We start from the raw sequence: 15,550 nt of genomic DNA, 5'->3' as shown, positions 1-15,550 counted from the left end.
TCATTAATCAGAAGCAGTAGGACTGGTTTAGACCAGGGGTGAGTGTTGTGAATGGCAGACTGGCCAGCCTCAGTCAGTGTGCTCATCTAGAAAGCAAAAGGGACAGCCTGTGGCTGCTGTCCGCCCAGCGCTCCTGGGGGGACCCTGTGTGAACACAGAAGGAAAGACCTGGGCAAGTCAGAAGCCAGGCCAGTGCTCAGCTGCATGTGGTTTTCAGGGTAAGATGCGGCTCCACCTTGGAGAAGGGCCCCAGGCAGCCTCCTGGAGAAGGTCAGGGCCCACATCTCCAGCCCACCCACCCCCTCTCACCAGGGCCTCCCCCCCTCTTCTGCTCTGTTTCGTTACAGGCCCCAACACCTATGAAGATGCTGCCGCCTACATCCAAGCACAATTTGAAAGCAAAAACCGCTCACCCAACAAAGAAATTTATTGTCACATGACTTGTGCCACAGACACGAATAATATCCAGGTGGTATTCGACGCCGTCACTGACATCATCATTGCCAACAACCTCCGGGGCTGCGGCTTGTACTGACCTCTTGTCCTGTATAGCAACCTATTTGGTAATGATTCCAGCATTCACAGAAAAGCTTGCACACATACACACACACACACACACACACTCCACTAACAAACAAATGCAAGTTGGTAAATTAACTTTAAAAAGGCATAACAAACCTTATATATAGACAGACAAATATATATTAAGTTTTTTTTTAGTTTGTACTAGAAGGAGCTTCAGACAGAACTGACCAACATTCCATTGATCATTGAGGTTTTCCCGGGACAGCACCTGAGCGTGCACTTACGTGCATGCGTGCTCACACACACACACACACACACACACACGTCACGATGGCAGTCCTGATTTGGGAGTCCATCCTTTTAAGAACAGCCACATGATTTTACACTCTGAGACCCATTTCTGTGAGCAGGGAGAGGGCAAGGAAAGGCCTGGCCTTAGTCCAGCCTTCTCCTCTGCATCCACCCGCTGAGGCTGTGTGCTGTCAGTTCTGTCCTGCTCTTGTGCGAATTCCAAAACCCTTTAAAAAATGGCCAGCATCCCAAACGTCTCCCTGCCCCTATACTCCCGACAGAAAAATTAAGGATGCTTCTCTTTTGGGTGGTAGAGGTGGTTAACTTCAAGAATTTAGAAGAATCACTGCTCTGACCAATCCACTCTCTGTCTCCTGAGTGAGTTTTCTTTATTCATGTTAACAAGGCAAGAGTCAGAGAGAAGGGAGACTCTGGCTGCTTTCTGCAAGCAGCTGAGCGGGGCGGGCCGTGCAAAGCACAAGGTCACCTGCAGAGCTGAAGCTGCTCCTCCCTCCAAAAGGGCTACCCCTCCAAGAGGGCTGGCAAAAGAAGGGGAGTGATGTGGAGAAGGGGCAGGAGTGGCTGAGGGGAGGGCAGATCTGCAGACCTGGCTGGGTCAGGGTCCTGAGGGGTGAGGCCTCCCAGGAGGCCCGGGCTAGGCTGCCCCTGGATTCCTGATCCCCCTGCGATGCTGCCCCATCTTGCCCCACCTCAACATTATTAAACATGTTGGAGGGTGGGTTGGTTGGTTGGTTGGGTGGTTGGTGTTTTAAATCAAGGAAAATGGTCAGACTGGACCCCTTATCTCTCTCTCTACAGACTGCTTCATGGACTCTTTGCTGTTGACGTTGATCTCCTGGTAGCATGACCTTTTGGCCTTTGTAAGACACACAGCCTTTCTGTATCAAGCCCCTGTCTAACCTACAACCCAGAGTGACTGACGGCTGTGTATTTCTGTAGAATGCTGTAGAATCCGGTTTTAGTTGAGTCTTTACATCTAGAATTTGAAAGGAAAAGAAGAACATTTCCCATGTGCTTTGTAGCTTAAAAAAAAAAAAAAAAGAAAAGGATAAAGGAAAACTCAGCATCTCATCCATCTTTTTTTCTTTCTGAAATAAACATCCACAGCTGCACCCATGCCCACCCCATCCTACCTGCAGAGGTGCCGCCTGTCCACACCCGGGGCGCTGGTTCCCGGGAGTGTGCTTGTATAAATAGAGCCCTATAGGAAACAGTTTCCCCCCAGCTCCCTTTCTACAGAGTACCTTTATCATTTTTTTTTAGTTTTAGATTTTGGTTTTATTTTTGTCCTGATGAGCACTATGTATTACATACCAGATCAGCTTTCATAGTCTTTGGGAACCGGGTTGTGGTTTTTCCCGCTGACATTTTGCTTCTCCGTCTCTCAGATGGATGCTCCCTTTGTGTGTGTGCGCCCCTCCACCTTTTCCTTTGTTTCAGTAACCTGTGTTCGCTCTTTCTCATGTGGGGATGTTTGTGCTGCAGATAAAAACAAAACTTTTTAAATACTACAAGATGGAAAAAACACAAAAAAAATTAAAAAAAAAAAGATGGAATGTAATGTTTACAAGAAAGCCACAGTTCTCATGATCAGTCCAATGTCATTTCTACTTTGACTAGTATCCAAACTCCTTCACGGTTTCACTTTTAAGACTTAATATTTGCTGAAGACCAGTCACAGCCATTTCAGATAAAGAGGCAAAAAGACAAAACACAAAAAATTTAAAATGCAGAAAAAAAAAAAACTTGGGAAAAAAAAAGCCCACGGGTCTTTCTAAGCCTTTCTATTCCCAATCGGTGAGGTTTCTGTGATATCTTACACACTGCCAGTCTACTTCTCTGACTAATGGAAAATTCATGTGTAGCTCAATAAAGAGAATGTTTGTCTGTATTCCTGAGTCTCGCCCTCGGGCTTCATTCTGACAGGAAAGGGAAGGAGGGATTTGACTGGGTCACAGATGCTGGGAGGCTGGTGGGTAGGGCTGTAGGTGCCGGATAAGGATCCCCCGCACCACCCCCCCACACCCGCCATCAAGGGGAGCCAGCTGAGTGCAGCCACCTGGGAGCAGGGCGGGCAGAGGAATGGGTCTCTCGGGCCTGCAGGTGCCCTCTTCCTCCCAGCTCCGGCATCTCCTCATGTTCGGCTGGTTTGGTTTTCGAGGGTAGGATGGAATGGAGCATTGGAAAGGCGGGGAGGGCAGGTGATCCCAAATCTCCTGCTAATACGGGATCCTGTACCCAGTTGCTCCACCACAGCAGAATGGGTGGTCCCAAGAATGAGGCCAAATTGCCCCAGCCCTCTGTACCCAAGGGGTCACATGCACTCACTTGGACATCTTTAAAAGCCTCTCCTGTTGCACCTGGATGCCAGAAGTCCCCAGCAGGCTGAACACACACGGAGCAGCTGAGCACAGCCTGGTGTACGGAATCTGGTTCTCAATTCCTCCAGGTGGCAGGTCTCACTACCTCTCCACTGGGTTGCCAGGTTTCTACTGCAGTTAGCTGCACATCCGTTGAGACTGAGACCTGGAAGTAACACAGCTCATCAAAATCCTTGCATCATGTCCATGGATCACTTACTAGCCAAGCAGTCAAGTGCTCCACCTAGGAGATGGCGGGGTCTGGGCAAGGGCAGTTAATGGTAATCCTCCGCACACCAACAGCCCAGGAAGTCCTCTCCTTGGCAATTCCAGTGGCCTTTTGAATCTAGTGAGGATGGAAAGTGGGGGTTGTTACTGCTGCAGAGACCGTGGCGTAACAAGAGGCTAGTCCCCGCCTGTTACAAAGAACAGATCCGGGAGCTCCTCAGCCAGGACAAGCCTGCTGGTGAGCCAGCCAGGCCCACCCCTCCCCCAGCACTGCTCCCACCAGCTCCCCTCGCCCCAACTTATCTGCAGAGGGAGGCTCACAGCCATCTCTGTTGATGGGAAGCCTGCGCTCCTGGCCACAGCTTGACTTCAGGACACTGGTCTGGGGGGATGCAGACGAAAGGCTGCGGGATGCCGTGACTTCTACATATGGCGTACCTGAACTTCTCTTAAAAAAAATGAGCCATAGAATAACAGTTCTTGCATATGAATTTTGTAGATAAAAACAACGGAAGCTTCTTTGCCTTATCTTCCTTAAAATGGGATCCAGAAGCATTTTCTTGGGAAAGGGTGCAGGGAAAGACCAATTCAATTAGATGAGACACGTGGCGGCACAGCCTACGCATCATAGTCTCTAGGGACTCCACAAGCGACTCTTAAGGTGCAGTCAGGGGCGCCGAGAGATGGAGACATTCAGGTGACGGAGGGCCTTCAGGGCAGGCAGGCGTTGTTCCCTGACCAGCTTGGCGGCAGGGCCACGGCTCCTCCTGCAGGCGAGGCCCTGCTCCACAGAGCTCTCCGCTTCCTCCCCGTAGTGAGGAAAGGTGCACCCAGAGAGGACCACGTCTGCTGGCTAAAGATAAAAAAGCATACTGTCTGCACAGCTCAAGTGGGAAACCAGGTCCAAGTGGCCACCTGGGCACCCTGGATTTATATCAACACAAGAAATACATCCACAAGGACCATCGATCTCTACAGTACCTAAAAGCCTCAAAATTAGGGGGAGAAAAAAAACAAAGCAAGAACCCAAGATGTCAGCAGAGCCAGAAGAAAATGGAGGGAGTGAGGGAGCCCAGAGAGGGCAAGGGCACCTCCACCACCATTCACAGAGCGCCCAAACACTCAGTTTACAAACGTGAACCAGCAGCCTGGCTTCTGCTTTGGGCTACGTGGCGGAGCACGAGGACAGGCTCCCTTCCTGGAGACAGCCATCACAGTGAAGGGGCCATGGGATGGGGACCACCTGATGGAACGGGACACTGGTCTAGCCTCCTGCCCTTGCCCTTGGCATCTGTCCCAGATGCCCTCAAGAAGTGACCAAACTCAAGAGACAATACAATTAGTGCCCAGAACCCTTTACTATCCAGGTGTAAAATCTAAGGGTGAATTTAGGACTTCTCTTTTGAGGTCATTTTAAAGGCATGGCTCCACTTTGATCACTGTCATATTGCTGTATTCCAATGTCTCAGGACTCTCTAAAATTGACTCCAAAACATTTTCTCTTTTCACACATCTGAAACATAAGAACACATGGAATTGGTATCATCTTTAAATGTACACAACATGCACACATATATAATTATAAGGATGAAAAAACCCTCCAACCAAAACGGAACACACAAAACCAAAACGCGTTCTAATTTCCGCACCTCTGAAAAAAACTGCCTTACCTCCCAGCCACACATGACACACTAGGAGAGTTTGCTTTTTATTATCATTATTATTGTTTTACAATAAAAACAAATAGCTATGCTCTCAGCAAAACCAATCTATAAAGAAAAATAATCACAGAAATTTACTAACAGCATTTCAAGATAAGGCTTTTGAAAGATGTATTGAAATAAATTATCTCAGCCTAAACATCACTCTATTTTCAGTTACTTCTCAACATTCTAAAAACTTTGTTATGTAAAATACATTTAACTTTGCCAATAATTTTAGATAATACTGGATTCTTCCCAGAAGGACTACCATAAAACTATGCTTTCAAACATTAAAAAAAAAACTCAATCCAGTAGGACATAAAACTGAACTAGGTAACCTATGATTGTGTGTTTCAAATCCTTCAAGTTAAATGTGTCAAGGATTTGAAAAAGTTCAGACCTGGGTCTGCTCCAAGGCAGGTGGACTCAACATCTTACCTTTCTATGTTTAATTAAACCAACAGGAACACAGTTACAAAAATGAAGGGCTCCGGGGAAGAAAGATACAAAAGATGTCTTTTATTTCTTCAATAAAGCCCTCCCAAATTTACTCTCCCATCTTTAAGGCCCACGTTTTCTCCAAGGACCAAACCCACAGCCTCTGGCATTGCCTAATTTACTTTAACAAGGAATTAAAACGTTCATGAACCAAGGCTTGCTGCTTAACCCTTTCCCCGTGTCTGGGGGTGTGTGTGGGGGGTAATGAAATGCAGAGAGGAGAGGACACAGCGTGTACTCATGATGAGATGCGGGAGCACCAGTGTTAACGGAAATAAAGCCAGCTTTGGATAGGGGGCTCAGAAAGCTAGTCCCGGATGTACTGGGACACAATGGATCACCTCCTCACGCTACGTCCCTGGGCTTTCCTCCTCTCTGCTGCAGGTATCAGACCAAGCACTGTTCTTCCAAGATGCTCTGCCGGCCCAGGGGTCCAGGAGCCCGTAGGTCTGGCCTCTGTGACATTCTGAATGCCTCCGCACCAAGAACAGCAGTGTGACAACATAAATTACCCAGTGGCGTGGTCCACTTCCTGCCACATTTGGAGCTAAAGACACCAGCATTTGTTATGACTTCTGCATAAAGCCGTCATGGAAGCGGCCCCCTTCAGGGTCTCTGGCTGCCCACTTCCTCTCGATCCTCCCCCACCCCTACGAAGTCCAGTCAACGCACACGAGATCATGCTTAGAGTTAAAATGTGCAGTGTTTCTAAAGGGAAGAGAAATGTCACATAGAAAGTATTACAAAAAAGGATTAACTCTGTCAGCTGTCCACACACTATTAAGACCACGTGCTTTACACAGCGCAATGCAGCTGAGCCCACTCCTTCACTCAGCAGGCAGAGCTGGGGACAGGCCTCTTCGGCTCGGGAGGAGGCGCTAGGAGCTCTGCTGCTTCTGAAGTCTCCGCTCCGCGGCAGCAGCCAGCATCCTTCGACGCAGGGTCATGGGGTCAGAGGTCGTGCCTTCCGAGGGGAGGCAGCTGTCCGAGGCTGAGTCATCTTCAGAACTTCTGTTCAAGAAACGCCTACAAAAAACAAAGGACTTGAATGAGGGATCAGGGAAGCTCTGGAACATGCACACACAGAGAAACATACAATGTGCTTCTTTAATTCCCCCACTTTCCCGGCACCGTCATGAAGCTGTCACTCAGCACCACCCCGTGAAAAAGACACCTGTCCCTGAACAGAGGGGCAGAAGTTCTCCGCATCAGGCAGCCGCTCCACTTACACACACAGTGCGAAGTCCCCACTCGCAAGGCCTGTGCTGGGCACGGAACCCACCCACGGGAACAGAACACCGGCCCAGTCCCCGAGAGTTTAAGTAACGAGCACCTGCGCAGCGACAGAACAGTCCCGCTCCGGCGGCTCCCGCCTGGGGTTGGGGGTCGGCACTTCGAGGCCGGCTGCACACAGAGTGGCCAAGACAGAGGACTCAAGAGCTGGACATCAGGCCAGTGTTAGCCTCTCCAGGCCTCAGTTTCTTCTGCTTTAAGTCTGTCTAATGGGTATAATTACCATGCTCCCTCTTAGAGTTAAGGGAATTAGAGTAATTAACATAAAGGGTCTAGAATACACTGGCACAGAAGTGCTAACCGTGTAAGGGTGGCCGAGAGCGTCCACAAGGAGACGCCAGCAGCACCAGCCAGAGGTTACTACCTGGGCCCAGTATTACCAGATCCTCAGGTTTTTCAACAGAGGTTTGAAACCTGAAGTTTTAGCTGACAGGTGATAGGTTTTCAGTGTTGGCATCCATGACAAGGGCCTTCAGGCCTGGCGGGGGCTGTGGAACCCGCTCACCTCCGCGCCTGCTGCAGGAGGTCATCCTTGCGCTGCACCAGCATGCGCTGTCTCTCGTCAGCGGACTTGGAGAAGCGGCTCCCCCGGGCCTCAAAGTCCTCCCCTTCACTGGGCTCCGCTTCCAGCTCGCCAAAGTCCAGTGCCTCCTCCAGCCGAGGACTGAGGTCCAGCGGCACCCGCTCGGTCTGGACACGCAGGAAGCAAGGGACCACCGTGAGCACGGGCTGCCCTGCCAGGCAGATTCCCCATCTGACCGGTGCCCCCAAATAATGCTCTTCTGGAACCCAAAGGAGGCGGGCTGCCCGGCAGGGAACCGCGGGCACATGTGTAACGGCAGACATGGGCTCCTGAAGGGCAGGACCTGACTCACATGGCATGTTCAACATCACGGAATAAGTGAACGATTACCAGTATGAAAACAGAAGCACCTCGAAACTGTACTCTCAGAAGATAACAAAGTTAACTGCTTATTTGCATTCTGGGAATTTTCTGTTCAATGCTACTTATTGCTCTAAAATTTAAACAAGTCTTATCACATATACTGCACAAATTTTATACCCTCACTTGACTCTGAGAACAGTTAGGCAGATAAAAAATGGTAAATTCTGGGCTTCCCTGGTGGCGCAGTGTTTGAGAGTCTGCCTGCCGATGCAGGGGATGCGGGTTCGTGCCCCGCTCCAGGAGGATCCCACATGCCGCGGAGTGGCTGGGCCCGTGAGCCATGGCCGCCGAGCCTGCGCGTCCGGAGCCTGTGCTCCGCAACGGGAGAGGCCACGACAGTGAGAGGCCCGCGTACGGCAAAAAAAAAAAAAAAAAGTAAATTCTAAGTATCTTTGTTAAAACCGCTATAATATCATGTGGCTCCTCGCGTAGCAGGATGTAATAATGGGACTGCCTCTGTCCTGGCTGCAGCTGTGAAGGCCAACACGATGCCCAGGAGCCCCCAAAGGCTCAGGCAGCTGCCTGGCCATCTACTGCTCATGCTCCCAGACTCAGGCCCAGACCCAGGCCGGCCAGCGTCAGCCCAGCACCCACCTCCAGGCGACAAGCAGAGTTGAGGAGGAAGAGGCTGAGAGGCTATTTTTAAGAGTTCCTGGTGTGTGCGCTTTTCTCTCACCCCAACTCGCCACCTCTCCTTGCCCTCAGGCAAGCGAGTGAGGGACTTCAAGAGAACCATGTGGGGACTTTCCTGGTGGCGCAGTGGTTAAGAACCCGCCTGCCAATGCAGGGGACACGGGTTCGAGTCCTGGTCTGGGTCTGGATCCCACATGTCACAGAACAACTAAGCCCGTGCACCACAACTACTGAGCCTGTGCGCCACAACTACTGAAGCCTGCGTGCCTAGAGCCCATGCTCCGCAACAAGAGAGGCCACCGCAATGAGAAACCCGTGCACCACAACGAAGAGTAGCCTCCGCTCGCCGCAACTAGAGAACGCCGCGCTCAGCAACGAAGACCCAAAAGCCAAAAAATTTTAAAATTTTAAAAATAATAATAATTAAAAAAAAGAGAACCATGTGGCCTGACTCATGTGCCCTAGAGTTTGGGGGACACACAGACTGGTGGTGACTAACACACACCTGAGAAATCTAAGAGGAAGAAACTGGCTTGTAGCAGATTTTAAAAACGCTTTGCTGGGAGCCAGTTCAACTTCCACTGACTGTAAGGCACTGCTGTGTGTGTCCTGGGGGAGGGGACATAGGTCCTGCGGGAGAACCAGCCTGAGGCTGTTGAAATTGACTTTGCCCAAGAGGACCACTGGGAGGGGTGAAGGGAGCCTCATGAAGGAAGGGGTGGTCATAAAAAGCCAGCCCAAGTTCAAACTAAGTATAGTCGAGGCTTCTGGTGCTAGACAGGACAGGGAGAGCTCTACAATAACAGCTGTAACACATATATATACAGATGTGCACATGCACACACACACACACACACACGCTGGGGTCACATGGCCCATCTTAACCCTGAATCCGAAGGAAGTTAGAAAGAAGAGCTGGTGAGTGGAGGTGGAGGTGGAGGTGGAAGGAAGGGAATGGAAGGCCACCCTCAAAGCCTGATTCACGTAGGCCTGAGCTTGGGCAGAGGGGAGACCCCAAATTAAGCAACAGGCAGATCTGATCTGATGACTGGGATAAACTGTTTATTAACTGTTATCCAAGAACTTTTTATTTCCTGAGAATGGCCAAAAGTGTTATATAGCAAGCTTCTTTGTGAAGCAAGTGCTTTCCTTCCACTATGTTAAAATAAATTCAGAAACCTTCATGCTCACTCTAAAAATAGAGATGAGGAATCAAGACAGAAATCGAACGTGCTGTACCCACAAGGCCCCCAAGCCAGCCTAGTATCCAAATCTGAGCTAAGCCAGCTAAGAAAACTGGAAACACAATGAGCCCCTTCTTCAGAAGCCAGATGCCATTTTACAAATGCTGCACGACCCAATTACAGATTTGGATACAAAAATTTTAACTCAGCAACAGATCTGAAGAATTCTTAGGAGTTTTTACTGTTTCCTATTTGCAGGGAAAGGCACGTGAGATGAAAGCAGCCTGCATGTCACTCGTCAGTGAAAGCAGCTGCTTCCAGCAGAGCCCTGACCAACGCTGGCAGAGAAGGCGGTGCCATCCTCAGGCCCCAGCTCCTGTGTGGGAAGCCCCACGTGTCACACCAACAAGGAAACACAAAAATAGGGCTGCCTGGGGCTTCTTCAGTCTCTTAAGAAAACTTCTGGAAAGCACGGTAATTGAATAAGCAAATGGGAATTCCAGAAAAGGGACACGAACCGGAACCCCAGGCTGCGTGGGGCAGAGCATGGGATGGGGCTGAGGCACCTCTGCCCTGGAAGCCAGACCCGGGAGCTCCCTCTGGGTGCACGCAGCTACCCCGGGTCACCCAGCGTGGCTATCTAGGCAAACCTGGTTCCCAGGAGAACCACACTTCCCCCCACCCCAGGGGTCTCGTTTTTGTGAAATGCATGAAGTCCCTGCAAATGCTGAGGTGGACAAGCGAGGCGTGGGGGGAGAATAAGCTGAGGATTTCGGCCCTAGAGAGCGGAGCCCAGCGCAGTCACCCTGGGTCCTGGGCCCAGCCTCACGCCGCCCTGCCTAGTGCCGCCACTCAAGTCCACAGCAGCAGGGCCAGCCCGGCAGAGCATGACTCTTTTCTCCTCCAGGTCCTGAGGCCAGTCCCCAGGGAGGGGGCTGCAGGCCACGCCCAGGCACAGCAAGGTCTGTTACCCTTGGACACTGAGACGACGCTGGCATACGGCCTCCGCCCTACTCTCGCCCTCAGCCGTACAAACGTCAGAGGCAGGGTGCACACCCCCGCCAGGTCCCCCGCTGCTCCCCATCCCAGACGCGCTCTCTCTAGTATGCAGGCCTTACCTGGGTGGAAGCTTCTCCGTCCTCCTGCTCGCCGTTTGGCCTCTCCATAGGACCGTTCAATGCAGGCCTAATACTCTCTGACCGCTGAAAGAGAGACAGCAGCACCGACGGTGCAGAGCCGTTCTGAGCTCGGCGAACGGGTACGGGGGGGGCCCTGGAGCATGGGGGAGCTACGACCCCAACCATCTGAGTTCAGCAAATCCCCCAGCATCGAAAACTTGAGAGTGTTACTGAGCTTAAAGACACAGCAAAGGAGCCTGAGGCCTGAATCTGAGAGTCGTCAGTGGGCCCACGTTTAATTTCCCTTCCAGTAGCAGTAGCTGCACGACAACAGCAGTTACAACACCGACAGGATGCTTGGGAAGAGCCCTGACACCACCATCGCATTCACCTCCTTAACATCCTGTGAACTAGGGCCTGCTGTCCTCACTTTCATCCAGGCTGAGATCCCGGCCCATGCTGCAGACACCTCGGGACCCTGCGCCTGTCCCTGAAGGTCTGCCCGCTGCATGCTGGCTGCCCAGTTTCTGTACTGCATCACCCAAGGACACACTGCGGCTGTGTGAAAGAACCTGGCCCCCCCCCGCTGGAGGCAGCCCTCAACCAACAACTGATGGGAACTAGTGTATAAGCACCCCGGCTCCTCCCCCCTCAGGAGGAACAATGCATTCTACACTGGACCCCAGAGACCTCCAGTGGGCTCAAGCACTAGCTGCCCACGATGGTAACTGCTGGATAACAAACCCTTTATCCACTTCAGAGCCCCACCTGCTGCCTGTGTTTCCTGGAATACTTCCCATGTTTCCTGGAACACCTCCCAAATTAACTACTGGCAACTGGATCCCTGTCTCAGGGTCTGCTCCTGGGGAAACCCAAAGTCACAGCCAGGTCAAACAGGTAAGGACCATTGAGCCACCTCTAATACCTCAGCCCCTTTGACTCCCAAGTTGAGGCTCATTCCCTCTTCCAAGATTCTCACGCTTGAAGATTTTACTAACAGATTTCCATGTTTTTGCATACCTAAGTTGAGTAATTTCTTGGTATATGATTCCCTAATCACATATATCCTTTGGTCCTGCCAGAAAGCTTTCTTTAAAATGTCAATACTTTTGTACCCATCAAAGAGGTTACATGATGGGCCAGGAAATAGGATCTTTTAAAAAAAGAAAAAGTCAAAAATATAAGCCTCACAGATAGGAATTATACCCAATGGAAAGCCATACCAATGTGCAAAGCCAGGGACAGAGGGCGATACCTTCTATAGCCGGGGTTAGCAAACTGTAGCCTGTGGGCCAAGCACTCCAACAGTTTTTGTAAACAAAGTTTTACTGGAACACAGTCATGCACATTCATTTACATATTGTCCATGGCTCCTTCAGTGCTACAGCAGGAATTGAGAAGTTACAACAGATAATGCATGGCTTGCAAGGCCTAAAATATTTCAATCTGTCCTTTATAGGGAAAGACCGCCAATCCTTGTCCAAAAGGAACCGATGCTAGGACCTCCTGGACTGGCAAGGGCAGGCTGGTTTGGGGTGTATATCTGCACAAAAAATTAGGCAAATAGTTTTGTCCTTGTCTTAATCCAAGCCTCTTGGATGGGTCTGTTCTCAGTCATAATCTGGAAAGTTAGGGAATTCACAGAAACCCTTCATCAAATCATAAATGATATTCAGCTGTTAAGTAACTAGAACGTTAATCTAGAAGATTAAACCTTTGTGAAGACAGAATTCATTTGTCACGTCTGAAACCTCAGTTTACCTGTGTGGGAAAAGGTACTTGAATCCGTCCTTCTAAAATGTTGTCTGTTGTTATTTCAACTGAGCGTGTCAGCTGGAGGTCCTGCAGTACTAGGTGGTATGGAACCTGGGGAAACATCTCTTGAATCTGATGAGCCTATAGGAATACAAACAAAGAAGCCATGAAATGTTCACTCTCAACAGTTAACTCACTGAGGTCATGGGGTAAGGCAGCCTCTGGGCACTGAACTTGGTGACCTGCCTTGAAAACACAAGTAAGGGGCCACCTCTATGCCACAGATCACCGTCAAACTGCAGGTTTTTTTAGTATTTTTCCAGAATGCCAAACAGAAAACTTGGGGACAACATCAACTTCAAATAAAAAAGCCCTGAAATCCACTGAAGCCCGAGACAGGCTGAACTCGAATATTCCAGTTTTAAAAAGCATTCATTTTAAAGCTTAGTAAAATTCAGGTATATAAACGTGTTCTGCTTAAAGATTTAATTCCTAAAAGGAACAAACTTCTGATATACACTACATGGGTGAGATTCAAATGCATTAAGTGAAAGCAGCTCAACTCAAAAGGCTATGTACCCTATGATTCCATTTGTATGACATTCTAGAGTAAGCAAAATTATAGAGACAGAAAACTGATAAGTGGTTGCTACAGGCTGGGGGTGGGAGAAGAAGTGATTACAAAGGGGCATAATGGAATCTGGGGGGAGGCGGAAAGGAACTGTCCTATATTTTGATAATTGTGGTGGTCACATGACTGAATGAGTTTGACAAAACTCAGAGATGGATACTAAAAAAGGTGAGTTTACTATATATAAATTTTACTTCAACTTTAAAAAAAAAAAAAGACTACAAAAAATGTAATTGCTGGGACTTCCCTGGTGATCCAGTGGTTAAGAGTCTGCCTTCCAATGCAGGGGACGCAGGTTCGATCCCTAGTCGTGCCACAACCAGAGAGCCTGCATGCTGCAGCTACTGAACCGGTGCGCTCTGCAGCCCACACGCCACAACTGGAGAAGGCCATGCGCCACAGCGAAGATCCTGCATGCTGCAACTAAGACCCGATGCAGCCAAATAAATTAAATAAATAAATAAAAGTAAAAAATAAAAAAATAAATGTAATTGCTAATGTTGCTCTGCAGCTGCAGTTTTCAAACTGTACTCTAGAAACGTCTCGGAGGCCATCAGAACTCTACGGTGGGTGCATGTACAGAGGGCAGCAGGCAGAGATCTCGGCGCACCACCACCGGTACGTTCATCCGAGCAGCTCCAGACTTTTTTCTCATATGTGTATATTTATTTGCAAATGCTTATGTTCAAGGTTTTATTTGTGGAAAAGTCCCAATGATCAAAAGAAAAAATGACAAGGAAACATATAATTCCTTTGGGGGCACAATAAAGTCTACTGTTGGGATAGTGGCTCCCAAGGAATATGTTGTCACGTAGAAAAAGAGGAACGTGTCCCAGTGTCAGACCTAGAGAGAAAAGACCAGGGGGAAACCTGTGCAAAGCTTCGCTTTGGGTCATCGTTGGGGCAGGGAGGACAAGAGAAGTGTGTAGGACAGAAGGACCCGGAGCTCCATGGACCTGGGATCCCCTCTTTGTTTCTGTGAAGGTGAGTTGATCATTTTTAAAAACCCAGGTCAAGTCAAAGCTAACTGGGCAAGAGTCCAAAACAACCTGAATAATCAGATAACATTCTCCTCTCTTCTTAAAAAGGTCCCCTCTCATTTCCCAAGTAAAGTAAGTCCAAGATTCAGTTCACTGGGCCAAAGCTTTTCTTCCAGAAAATCCAGCAAGTTATATATTAGACTTTTATAAAAAATGTATTGTGACGGGGCTTCCCTGGTGGCGCAGTGGTTGAGAGTCCGCCTGCCGATGCAGGGGACACGGGTTCGTGCCCCGGTCCGGGAGGATCCCACCTGCCGCGGAGCGGCTGCGCCCATGAGCCATGGCCGCTGAGCCTGCGCGTCCGGAGCCTGTGCTCCGCGACGGGAGAGGCCACAACAGTGAGAGGCCCGCGTACCGCAAAAAAAAAAAAAAAAAAAAGTATTGTGACAGTAAATTAGTTGTGCTAAAAATAGGCTATCCCAATCCACCATGCAACCGGAGGAAGAACACCAGGGCCTGCCTGAGAATTCTAAACACACCAACTCCAAGAAGGTAATTCTCGTTCCTGGGAGGGTTACATGTCCATGAATTCTGATTTTTTTAAGGGGGCAGGTGAGGTGATCCACCTGAAGAGCTTCAACAGCTGCCCGACCCTGAAGTACCGACGCAGAGCCTGCCCCGAGCCAGTCGTCGTCCACGCAGGGCTGCGCACTCCCAGTCCATCCGCCCTCACTACGTCACTCTCACTCTCTGCTGATGACCTGGCTGAGTGCTTCACTGACGAAGCAGAAGCCCGCGAGAAGCCAGTTTTTTTTTTTTTTTAATGGTCAAAATCATATAACATAAAATTGCCCATCTTAACCATTTTTCAGTGTACAGCAATGTTAACTATACACACACTGCTGTGCAACAGGTCTCCAGAACGCTTTCATCTTGCAAAACCGAAACTCTACCCCTCCCCCCCCCAGCCCCAGGCAACCACCATTCTGCTTTCTAAGAGTCTGAGTAATTTAGATGGCCCATATAAGTGGAATCACACAGTATTTCTTTTTGTGACTAGCTTATTTCACTTAGCATAGTATCCTCAAAGTTCTTCTTTTTCAGGCTGAATAATATTCCACTGTGTGGACAGAGCATTTTCATAATCTATTCATCTCTGATGGACACTTAGGCTGCTTCTACCTAAATGGTTATTATGAGCCATGCCTTCTTTTTAAACCGTATCTCAAAACGACACGCCTGTAGCTACGTCCATCCCGCCTCCCAACAAAGGTGAGAATGCTCCTCTCCTGGCTCCGGCTCCCAAGCCCACCCTCCACCTCAGGTCTTTGCCTTCAGTTAACTTTTCTGTTTGTTCTGTACCATCAATCTCTCCCCCTCCAGT

At 49.4% G+C, this 15,550-nt stretch overlaps 1 protein-coding gene and 1 long non-coding RNA gene across 2 annotated transcripts in view; both read right to left on the bottom strand.

Moving 5' to 3' along the window:
• Nucleotides 1–531: 531 nt before the first annotated feature.
• On the bottom strand, nt 532–6,144 carry LOC112403783 (uncharacterized). Its single transcript, XR_003003976.1, has 3 exons — nt 3,166–6,144; nt 2,152–2,316; nt 532–1,813 (listed from the first exon to the last, which is right to left on the bottom strand). It is a non-coding gene; the product is annotated as an uncharacterized LOC112403783 (long non-coding RNA).
• A 13-nt stretch (nt 6,145–6,157) lies between these two features.
• Nucleotides 6,158–15,550, bottom strand: part of AMFR (autocrine motility factor receptor) — a 40,563-nt gene continuing 31,170 nt past the window's right edge. The window contains exons 11-14 of the mRNA XM_024751421.1: nt 12,562–12,696; nt 10,801–10,884; nt 7,425–7,609; nt 6,158–6,652 (exon numbers count right to left, since the gene is read on the bottom strand). Coding sequence (XP_024607189.1) covers nt 6,505–6,652; nt 7,425–7,609; nt 10,801–10,884; nt 12,562–12,696 — 552 coding nt within the window. The 3' untranslated portion in view covers nt 6,158–6,504. The remainder of the gene's footprint in view (nt 6,653–7,424; nt 7,610–10,800; nt 10,885–12,561; nt 12,697–15,550) is intronic.

The sequence above is a fragment of the Neophocaena asiaeorientalis genome, unplaced genomic scaffold (genome assembly GCF_003031525.2).
Source record: "Neophocaena asiaeorientalis asiaeorientalis breed wild unplaced genomic scaffold, Neophocaena_asiaeorientalis_V1.1 scaffold965, whole genome shotgun sequence".
In the NCBI taxonomy this organism is placed as follows: Eukaryota; Metazoa; Chordata; class Mammalia; order Artiodactyla; family Phocoenidae; genus Neophocaena; species Neophocaena asiaeorientalis.
The sequence above is the reverse complement of the archived record's forward strand: the minus strand, read 5'-3'. Positions and strand labels throughout refer to the sequence as shown.